This window comes from Helianthus annuus, chromosome 8 (assembly GCF_002127325.2).
Source record: "Helianthus annuus cultivar XRQ/B chromosome 8, HanXRQr2.0-SUNRISE, whole genome shotgun sequence".
NCBI lineage: Eukaryota > Viridiplantae > Streptophyta > Magnoliopsida > Asterales > Asteraceae > Helianthus > Helianthus annuus.
In genome coordinates this window covers 165350969-165362995 of record NC_035440.2, presented here as the reverse complement: position 1 = coordinate 165362995, position 12027 = coordinate 165350969, and the positions used below count along the sequence as shown (strand labels likewise).

The 12027-nt window shown below is 35.0% G+C and overlaps 1 protein-coding gene across 1 annotated transcript; it reads left to right on the top strand.

Annotated features, from left to right (window-relative positions):
* The first annotated feature begins 7266 nt into the window (after positions 1-7266).
* On the top strand, positions 7267-9310 carry LOC110870704. Its single transcript, XM_022119881.1, has 2 exons — positions 7267-7454; positions 9061-9310. The coding sequence occupies exons 1-2, from the start codon at positions 7267-7269 to the stop codon at positions 9308-9310; spliced, it is 438 nt and encodes a 145-aa protein (XP_021975573.1).
* The last annotated feature ends 2717 nt before the right edge of the window (positions 9311-12027 follow it).

The following is a 12027-nucleotide window of genomic DNA, read 5'->3' as shown; positions in this document are numbered from 1 at the left end:
TTGATGATACTTCTTAGCCTTCCAAGATTGCAAGGTTTTTTTTTTTTTTTTTTTCAAAATCATATCATATTAAGAAAGCAATTAGGTGGATGCAATTATCTTTTATTTTTGCAAACAGAAAAACTTTTGTTAAAATTCGGAGGTCCCAAGTTTTGTAAGAACCCGAAACAATGGTCTGGTTTCATAAAACTATGAATCCGACCTGGATACATTAAGATGGTACAACAAATCTTCACACCGTATGAATTGTGATGAAGGTCATGCAAGGAATAACATGTATGTGCTACACACTCGTGACACTAACCATCATGATTTATAAGTCATGAACAACTTGATGTGCATAAATAATTATCAAATTTTCATTTTTACATAGAGATAAATACAATTACTTTATTATGCCTAGACTTTTACATGCTAGGCATTATCTCATATTTATGATTAAAATACCTATGTAAAAACAAAAAGAAAATGGATTCAGGGCCCACGGTTTCACTTCTTCTGCCCGTTTGTTTGGATTCCTTTGTCTCTTTCACATGTCATCTGGTTGATTTGTAAATCAAAATGATGGTGACGAGGTGGTGGATGATGAGCTTCTAGAATTGAATTGGGGTGTGAATTTGATTGTATTTACGTGTGTTTGAATTTAATCTATGTAGTATAAAATGCATTGTATTTTATGTTATAAAAAGAGTAATACTAGAAAAGTCGATATCATTTTCCTTTTTAATTAAAAAACACACTCAATCTAATTTTGGTCATTGTGTAAAATAATATATAAGAAAAATACTAAACTTTTTTTTTTATTAAAGCAAATGGCTAGTAAACTCTTAAATTTTAGGATGGCATTTTTTTTTTCAAAAATATTAAATCTCTATTTATCAAATTTTGATCAATCTAAGTGTTAAAGAAGTCATAATTAAAAAAATGCATGCATTTTAGACACATGTAGAGATTCTAATGTATAAAAACTAGTTTAATAACACTTCTTCATAAGTTTTTTATTTACAAGTTGAATGACTTTTACATTTAAAAGAAGAAATAATAGTAGTTTTTATGGTATCCCCTAAAGGAATAATTAATTTCACTTTTAACTAATTAAAATAAAAAAATCATGAAACAAATAAGAAAATACACCAAATTGGTTTTAGTACATATTATTGTTTGTCTAACAACTTATCAATCTTTTTTCATACAAATACGGGTATCCAAAATTCACCTTAGCCTCTGCTACTATTAATTTCTCAGCTCGGTTAACCTTTATAACCTTAAAGCTTCAAATTGGGTAACCAATATGTAATTTCATTTTTAACTAATTATTATTCAAAAATCATGAAATAAATAAGAAAATACACCAACTTGGTTTTATTACATATTATTGTTTGTCTAACAACTCATCAATCTTTTTTCATACAAATATGGGTAGCTAGAATTCACCTTAGCCTCTGCTACTATTAATTTCTCAGCTCGGTTAACCTCTATAACCTTAAAGCTTCAAATAGGGTAACCAATATGTAACATACAAATTACCATAATAATCCCTAACGTAGAAATTATTCATAACTAGGGTAGCATTTCGTCTTATTAGTTATCCTTCCATTTTTGTCCATTTGATAATAAAATCAAATGTCTTTGGCGTTTTGACCTTCCATTAATCACGTGTGACTGATTTCTATACCCATACCATATCGGGCACACATTATCTTTTTAAACATGATCTTTAGTTCTAAGGAAAATCGGGTAGAGTAGCGTTTGCTTTTGTCTAAAGCCACATGAATCAGATAGTCTATTTCCTAAATTAAATCATCATTCGCAATCAATAATTTCTCATAAATCATCAATCCATAATTACAAGCTAGGTTATACCAAAATCAGTGTATTTGACACACCCAAAATAAAGATATAATAATTCATTATAACTGTGTCCGAGAAACATATTCAAACGTCATCCCCTACATTATGTTATGCCCCAATATGGTTAAAAAAAGTGGGTAATGGGTTTTACGAGGTTATACCTTCGCGTTCTTTCCGCTTCAAGCTCAAATGTGTACCAACTCGGAGTATTAGCGCAAATCAACTATAACATAGACCAAAACTAGACCAAACAAACTTTGATCGAGGTGTTTCGAATCCCCATGGATTCATCTCGTCGAGTTGGTAACCCACTAGTCATCGCCAACATCCGCCACGGTGTCGCTGCCAAAAATGCAATAATTGGAGGGAATCTTACATTCTGGTCCTCAAACTTCATTATTTTAGCTGAGTTTCTTCGTAGCCACTAATCGAACCAAAGGGAACTTGTTTGTAACAAAAGCCCAACTTTAAACGTCGTCGGAGCTCAAGGTGTTCACCAGACACACGACTAGAACCGCTCGAAGATGGTTGCCGCTTCTAGCTTCTTGTTGTCGGAAAAATGTTGACTACTAGGCTACCATCATCATGTTTACGCCATCTCCAGCCCTTAGCGAACCTTCTTTTACCATTAGTTCACACCCTTTCATCGGAATCGCAACCTAGACATCCACACCCTATTCTATTCTATTCGCTATCCAATTTGTCGGACGTCACCATTCGCTCTCCGCCACCGCCGCCTAGACTATATTGCCGGCGGGATGCTCTCCTCCCTAGTGGATGACAGGATTTCAAGCTTAGAGACACAGTACTGTGCTATAGTGTGTATTGTGATAGTGATCGTGAAACCCTATTTTTTATACATAAAGGGTCGAACCCGCTACCAGGTGTGTCGTGAGTGGTATCAATCGTTCCAATAAAATCTTGTTAGGTCTCTAATATCGTTCACGTGATAATTCTCCGTATCACTGGCATGAAATAAATGTTGTAGTTATGTATTGCGTATCATAAATACATAATTAAACAAACTCAATTACGTCGTTTATGAAATATCCTTACGTATTAGTCAAACGTGGATACTTTAATATCATATATGTATTCCGTGTTATGATCTACGTTGGAAACTCCTGAGTTTTAGGGTGTTACATCCTCACATTTTTTGGGGGATATATGTTGTTATGGGTACTTGATTTGGTGACTATTTGTTTTATAGGTTAAATAATCGTAGTCCACAACTATAGGAACCAAAATAGGGCTAAAACTTTAAGGATTCCGCCATTCCCCAATTCAAGAAAACATCACAACCTCACAGTTCACCTTCACAATTGTGAGTGCAACCATTTGTTCAACTCCTAATTGAAATATGGAAGTTCATGGAGAGTTTGGGTCTTCATGGTCATGTAAAACATCAAATTATGAATTTAGTTTCTTTCAACACATCTTTGCAATTGTGAAGTCTGCTTATTCTTGTTGCACCTAAGGATCGAGGTTGGAAAGACTTAAAGAAGCAGTCTCCAGACAATACAAGAGAGAAAATAACACAAGGATCAGAGAGATTTGATTCCCTTCCTAATTCTTCAATCATCGGTTTGATTAAATGTTTCATAGTAGAATCATGTCTATTGTTTCTATTCTTGCACTAAATTTCCTTGTATATACTTAATTGGTGCGAACCTTAGTAAATGAACATGATGTATATGGATGGATATATATATGTGTAATCATTGATCATTGATTCTCTTTTTAGGTTAAGTGTGCATGCTATAACTAATATTCTTATATGTAATTAAATTCTTCGTGATTAATTGATCATGACTTGACATTAGAAATGGTATCAATCAATAGTTTTCAAGTGACAAATGTAGCATTTGTGATATGGAAAAATTTCTATCGTAACAAAAAAAGGTTAATGTGTTTTTGCTCTTCCACGTAACTTTACATTCTAATTGTATGTTTTTGTTCTATATGATAGTTTCTTGCTACCATATTGTCTTAACAAAAGTTTGCTATCACAACCGCCGACCCTACCCCAGGCGGGAGCCGTGAGCAGATACAAGTGGTACCGGTATTTATTAAAATGATCGTAGCGGAAAACTTATCAGGACCGGGTGCCAGGAAAAATATCGGAGTTTTCAAAACACCGAAAGTTTCATTCATAAGTTGAGGGATAAAACCCGTATTTACATAATGATTTTCCCTGGGATAAACCCTTGATTACAAAACACGATTTATTCAGGTTTACATGGCCACTTATTTAAGCTTGAGTGCTTCATAGCACCTTTTCTTCTCTTCATAGTAAATAACTTGAAACGCATTTTAAAAACATTTGGTCAGCGAAAAATACTGGTGAGTTCATTCAGTTGTACAAAAACATATTGTTATAATTACAACATTAAGAGTTTTTACATTTGTTTATATCTTACAATTACCCAACAATATTTGTCACTCGGCAAGACCTGTGACAATGGTCATATCATTGTTGATCATTCTCTCAACTAGTGAAACTTATCAAGTAGTGTATACAAAACCCCACATACTGGTAGTAATTTTAGTAAGAATACAAAGACTTAATCACTGTAAATTCAACTAGAAAACATTTATGGTTTTGAAAGCATTTGATAAAAAGAGAATAACTCACATTGCAGATTTAGGTTTCAGTACTAGCCTTCTCGTTTAATGCTTGGTTTCTTAATTAAGCACACAATGCACACGTATTAGTGTATTAACTCAATTCAACTTTAACGATAATCACGAGATCAAAACCAACAATGTGATGACAAAGTATAGCCTTATTCAGGCAGCATTTAAACATATGTGGGCTTGGTTTCAATCGATCGGACAGGGTACCGTACCAATGAGTCGAGTTAACACGCTGATTACGGGTAGAGGTTTAGAACTCGGATATAATAGCAGCAATTCATAGAGAAAGAAAAGAAAAGTTTTGAGCAAAGTTGAATGTCTGATGCTTGCTTAATTTATAGTTGTTTTAATGGATTCTCGCGCCCCGCGATACAACAAGGTTGACCTCTCACGGCCCGCGAAAAGGTTTATTTAGGGCATAGGTGTCATGAGTCAGTGGGGTAGGTCTGACATGTGGACGACACATGGTCTACACGTGTCTCTAATGCATTTTGTGTCTCTCGCGGCCCGCAAAGGGTTCGTATGAGTCTGTCGCGGCCCGTGACAACCATAAAAACTTTTTCTTTCTGATTTTTCGTGCTGGTTCTCGCAGTACGCATTTCGGGTTTCGATTACGAATTGTTGTGGGACCTTTTTAAGGGTTGTTACACTTTCTGTTAAAAAAAACTAATCATACTTGGGAAAATGAAGTTATAGATAGTAGGACACGATATTCATTATAAAGATCTTAAAGCTCAACTTGTGATACTAAATGAAATAAAGATCTTAAAGCTCAACTTGTGATACTAAATGAATAGCCTCAAGCAAGAATAGCCCCTGCTACCCCTTCTTTTACACTACCTTCGCCCCTGCCTAGGTGTATCTTAACATACAGTTTAGATAACTTGGATTTTATTTTATACTTTTGTTCTGGTTTATTTCTTAACTATATAACGTGGAAATTTGGTTTTTTGGTATAAGACGTTTAAATCAATATTACTATTTGTTACGAAGAAATGAGAGATGAAATGGAGTGGATAATTACAAGAGAATGAAAAAGGGTGTTTGGTTGGTCAATAGAATGAAATCAATCATTCCAAAAGACATTCCATTTCCTCAAAATCATTTCTTCCACCCCTCATGTGTTTTTCCATTCCATCCCCCCAGCACCATTCATCAACACCACAACCCACCACCTTCGCCACAACCCACCACCACCACCACCACCCACCACCGACGTCATTTCCGCCACCCGCCACCACATCACCCCGACAACCACCGTCTCCGCCGCCACCCACTCGCCACCGTTATCACCCACAGCCGCGACCACCCGCCAACACCACTCGCCGCCACTGCCCACCACCATCGTCGACACCACCACCACCACCACCAACTGCCGCCGCCACCCACTTCCACCTCTGCTGCCACCCACCACCAACGACCACCTTGCCGCCACCACCACTCGTCTTCACCGCCGCACCACCACCACCCATCACCGACGCCGACACCCACCACCGCCACCTACAACCACCCACAATCACTACCACCGACCACCACCACCACTCACCGCTGATTTTATTACTCTGTTTTTCTTGCCTACTGAACAATACACAATAATAATTCATTCCATTCACACATGTTAACCAAACAAGACATGGAATTGTAATGATCCATTGCATTCTGTCGTCCATTCCATTACCTTATCCATTTCATTTCTTCGTCCATTCCATTACCCCATATTAGTCTCCCGTCGTCATATTAAACAAAAATAAACCATATTTGAAATTTTATAGTGTGTTAGTTTCTTTATAAATTTATTAGTAGACCTCAAAATTTTTGATAATTTTTTTTCAACGATCTGATGCTTAGGATGTACAAAAATTACTAGTAGACCTAAATTTTTTTTGATAAATTTGCTTTTATTTTTTTCAAGGATATGATGCTTAGGATGGACAAAAGTTGGCCCAGCCACTAAATAAAGGGAGGTATAATTGTTTCAGTAGCTCGCAAGGATAATTGTAAAAACAAATACATTGCTAATGTTTATTTAAAGAGAAAAAAACATTTAAAAATGTGAAAAAGTTGAAACTATGGATGATATATATCAAGATGGTATAACTAATCTTCGCACAGATCACACCATATAAGTGTAGGATCGACTGTATGAGTAAATGTGTAATAGTTTTTTTTTTACCGTTACGTCAAAAAGTGATTGTCACATCGCTGGTAAGTAGATATGAGTCCTAACTCACTTTTTTTCACTTATGTATGTAATGTTTCACATAGAAGTTTAATTAAAAAATTAAATAAATAAAAAAGAAATAGCGAAGCGTGATTTGTCCATACTTGACGAGACACATGACACACTCCACTTCTTCATTCACGAAGCAACTCCCATCACACCTCACCATCTTCACGCCCATGGAAGAGTGGTGTGAAACTCCCTTAACGCCTCATGCCCATGCCACATGAAACGGGTGTTATTGCATTACACATAACCTAAAGTGTGACGATCATGCGAGAAATAACATGTATCTAGCTAACCATTAGCAAACACACATGACACTAACCATTATGATTTATGAGTCATGAACAACTTGATGTGCTTAAATAATTATTAAAATTTCTTTTAATTCTACAAAGAAATAAATAAAATTAGTTTCTTATGCCTACACCTTTTGCACCTTTTCAGCCTCTTCTACGTAGGCATTTTCTCTCTATATAAATGATCAAAGCACTCATATAAAAATCCCAAGTCTTCATCTCATCTGCCCATTAGGATTCCTTTGTCACTTAAACATGTCGTCTGTTGCTAAAGAGGTTGATTTGTCAGGAAAACAATGCAGAATTTGCTATGATCAGAATGCAGATGGAGCTGGTGATGAGGTGGTGGCTGAGGTTATGGAATTGGGGTGTGACTGCAAAGGTGATCTGGCTACTGCTCATAAGAAATGTGCACTAACTTGGTTTCTGATCAAGGGAGATTTGTGAGTTTCTGATCTATCTGTACATCCTCTAGTTTATTGTCAATTCAATATTTTCATCATTTCATGTTAGTGATTTTTTTTTGTAAGTGATATCCACCCGAGGTATATATGAATCGAAAGAGGGTATGTTCTTGTAATTGTTTCACAAGGGGGTTGTCGCCTCTACCAAGGGCGACTTTTGGATCGTAAAACGCATGTAGTGCAAACTAACCATATGATTTGAAAACCCATGAGAGGTAGCCCTTGGCAACGACGATTAGTATGTCGCGGAACTCATTTATATTTTTTGTCACTTTATATATTATTATTATTATTATTATTATTATTATTATTATTATTATTATTATTATTATTATTATTATTATTATATAACTAACATAAAATTATGTATGTTTATTATTAACTTGTTATATGCAATATATATTTGTTATGTTAATCATGATGTTATCCAGTTTTTAAATCTAGTCAACCAATGGACCGGTACGCCTCATTCCAAAAGGCTGAAACTATCTGCACCTTAGTATGTATATATTATAGAGTAAATTACTTTTTGAGTCCCTGTGTTTTAGTGGTTTTAACCACTTGAGTCCAAAATCAAAAAGTTTAACACACTGAGTCCCTAGCCATTTATTTTATAACGTTTTGAGTCCAATTTTGTTCATTTTATAACGATTTGAGTCCAAAAAATTGGACTCAAAAGGTTGAAATTTGGACTCAAAAGGACTCAAATGGTTAATGAAAATGCTTATAGGGACTCAGGTCGTTAAACTTTTTGCTTTCGGACTCAACTAGTTAAAACCACTAAAACACAGGGACTCAAAAAGTAATTTACCCTATATTATAACTTTTGTTTGTATGTACAAACTTATGCTTATATTGTATATATTATATTCAGTCATATTATATCTTTTGTTTGTATGTACAAACTTATAATATTATCGGTATAACGTTAACAATATAATATATTTGAACCGTATATACGTCTATCAAAAGATTTTTTCGGTATATAATATTATCGGTGTAACATTAACAGTTATATATTTTAAGCGATTTAACGTTGGAACGGGGTGAGAATTTATACCACAAATACACTAAATGACCAAAAAAATTCTGAAAGAAAAAACTGATGCCTCAATCCTACCAAAATGGCCCAAAAAATTCTGATGGTTTATATACGTTGCGTATAGCTCTATACGCAGCGTATATAAACCCTTGTTTTCTGTGCAATAATTGTTGATAAGGCTCTGAAATCCATGGTTTATATTTATTTTTTTGAAAATTAAACTTCATTAAAAAACCTCCGACCCAATTGGGCAAAAGGCCAATCCATGGTTTATATACGCTGCGTATAGGTCTTTACACAACGTAGGTAAAGGTAGGGTTTGTTAGGGTTTGGTATGCAAATAGGCAACATGGTGTGCCAATATACACACCCTTCCAAAATCATTGTTTTCTAACATATTATGCATTAATTGTATGAAGAATATTATATGCATCGTATATTTCAATGATCAAATATTTGGATAAACCGGTTCATACACAAAGAGCTCAGATATATACTTGTATTAGAATATTTATGGTTTTTTTATCTTGATGATGAATTTAGCACTTGTGAGATCTGTGGTTCTGGGGTGAAAAATGTTGAAGCAATGGCGCCGAATGTTGCATCTCAGCAGACACAGGATGTAAACCGTGTTGATATGGAAAGTCAGGTTGTTGAGGAATTGGGACCTATTTTCGAGCCTGGAAGTGAAAGTGCCTTAATGAGTGAACACGAGTTTGTGTTAGTCCTGCTTTGTTGCACAATTATCGCGTTTATGATTTCCGTGCTGGTTTACTTCAACAATTTGCACTAAACCGTGCATGTTTGTTCAAGAGAGAACTGAATTTGGATTGTTGTTGTTGGTGTGAAAATTGTTGTTCAATTGGCGAAACATAAGTATGTTTTCTAAGTGTGTAGAAAATCAAAAATAAACCTGGAGAGAAATTGTGTTGATTTGTTGAAACTTTGCAGTTGCTAAATAAAAGAACAAGGTTCTATGCCATTTCAAAATAGAGACTATGCATGATGCACAAGGAAAATGGCTTTTTTTGCTCAAAATAAAACTAATAAAATACTCTCTTTATTTGTGTGGGAAATATGGTACAACACTATATGTAAAAGGTATTGTATTGTAATATATATAAAAAATACAATTTTGCATGAATAAATCTAATTTTTTTAAGGCAAAGTTTATAACAATGCCACACCTTGTTAGCAAACCACTAACAGTGAAAAACCCAAAAACAATTACATGTTTAGAAGCAATTTTTTCATCTACTCTGGCCAACTAACCTTGCATTTAGAATTACGACTTGAAAACCACAAAAATGACAAAGAAACAAAGGAATCAGATAAAAAATGATGATGCCCATTTTTCTTATCGAAGAGATCTTCATTCCAATCTCTCCAAGTGATCCACCAAGTCATAAAAATGATAGCTTAATCAAAAGTTTCTTTTGTTTAGTAACGACAAACAAGTCCAGCCAATCTATCAACACATTAGGGCATCTCGAAACCGAAAGCATAATGTCTAACCATCTCCCAGTAGCATCCCATAGTCTCGAAACAACATTAATGATCAATTCACCAGTCATGAATTAGCTAGGTATCCTTTTCAAACATCAAATAAATAACAACTAACTATCAAATTGTTACCAAGGAATATCAAATACGTATGGTTATTCAATCTGTACTATTAAACACATACCATTAATTAATATTAAACACATATCATTAGTAAATCTTAAACACGTATCGTCAATAAATCAGTAATATTTAACACGTATCATCAATCAATTAACAATATACAACCCATAGTATCAATCAAGTACTTTGGTTTGTAAATCTTTAGAAGTTTTATGAATATTCGTCTAACGCATTTAAAACTGTGAAAACAGACATCTAGAACTCACCTTAGCCTTTGCTACTATCAATTGTTTAGTTCGGTTAACTTGCATAGCCTTAAAGCTTCAAATCGGGTAACTAATTTGTAACATACATACTACTATAATATTCCCTAACTTTGTTATTATTCATAATTAGGGTATCATTTCATCTTATTGGATATCATTCCATTTTTGTCTGTTTATAATAAAAGCAAATGTCTTTCACGTTTTGACCTTCCGTTAATCACGTGTGACTGATTTCTATACCCATAACAAATCTGGAATGCATTATCCTTTAAAACATGATCTTTAGTTCTAACAAAAATCGGACAGAGTCATGTTTGTTTTTGTCTAAAACCAGATGATTCAGATTGTCTATTCCCATCATCACGTCATCATTAGCAATCAATAATTTCTCATAAATCACAATCTATAATTGCATGCTAGATCGTACAAAAATCATTGTATTTAACAAACCCAAAATACAGATATAATAATTCATTATAATCGTGTCCGCAAAACATACTTAAACGTCATCCCTGCAATTTTTTGTCCCGGCCCAATATAGTAAAAATAAGTGCGTAATAGGTTTTATGAGGTTATACCATCGCGTCGGTTCCGTTTAAAGCCTAAATGTGTAGCAACCAGGAGTGATGGTACAAGTTGACTACAACATGGCTAAACAAACTCCAAGCGAGGAATTTCAAGAACCCAAGGATTCATCTCCTTGATCTGGTCATAACCCATTGGTCGTTTTATGAATCCATCCACGGATTCGCTACCGGAAATGAAACAGTTGGCCGGAATCCTACATATTGGTAGTTAAACTTCATCCTTTTAGCCGGGTTTTTTGTAGCCACTATTCGAATCATGAGAAACTTGTTTGAAGCACAAGCCCCAATTTTTAATGTCGTCGGAGGAATCAATTTGGTCGGAACCCTTGGAAACTTGTTGGATTAGAAACCAACTACACCATAAACCACCAAACGACGATTACATGCTAATAGGGTGCAAATCAAAATTTCCCTTGGTTGGATTTAGGCTCTAGGTGGTCTCCGGACACGCGACCAAAACCGTTGAAAGACAGTTGCCGCCTCAGCTTCTTGTTGCTGGAAAAATGCGACTACTAGGCTACGATCACTATCTAAAGCCCTTAGCCACCCTTCTTTAGCCGCTGGATCTTCCCTTTTCATTGGAATCGTGACCTAGACATCCACACCCTCTTCCTGTCGTTGTCTACTTCGTTTACCGCTGCCACCCGCGCTTCAACGCTGCCGCCTGGACTGAAATCGCCGGCGGTGGTCCTTTTCAGACTCCAAAACCGACGGGATTTCTTTCCAAAACCAATTTTCATTCGTACATTAACATAACATTTACTTAACATAATTCCTACTAAATTCACATAGAATTACCATGATTTCATACACGACTCCCGCACTTATAACCATCTAACATGCCTCCTTATCAATTATCTTCCTACCTCATAAACCCATTCATTAAGTTTCCTATCTATAACAATTATGATTCTTTTCATAACATTAAATATAGTATAACACCACATTTTATTCAGTTCATTTTTATTACACCATAAGCAATCAAAAGTCCAAATTCTTGAACATGGATTCTCACATCAAAATCTTCAATT

What these genes read in the sequence shown, in the direction of transcription:
- LOC110870704 (XM_022119881.1), top strand. Translation starts at nt 7,267, where the DNA reads ATGTCGTCTGTTGCTAAAGAGGTTGATTTGTCAGGAAAACAATGCAGA. An exon ending in TTTCTGATCAAGGGAGATTT is followed by an intron (nt 7,455 to 9,060) that starts GTGAGTTTCTGA and finishes TGATGAATTTAG; the next exon opens with CACTTGTGAGATCTGTGGTT.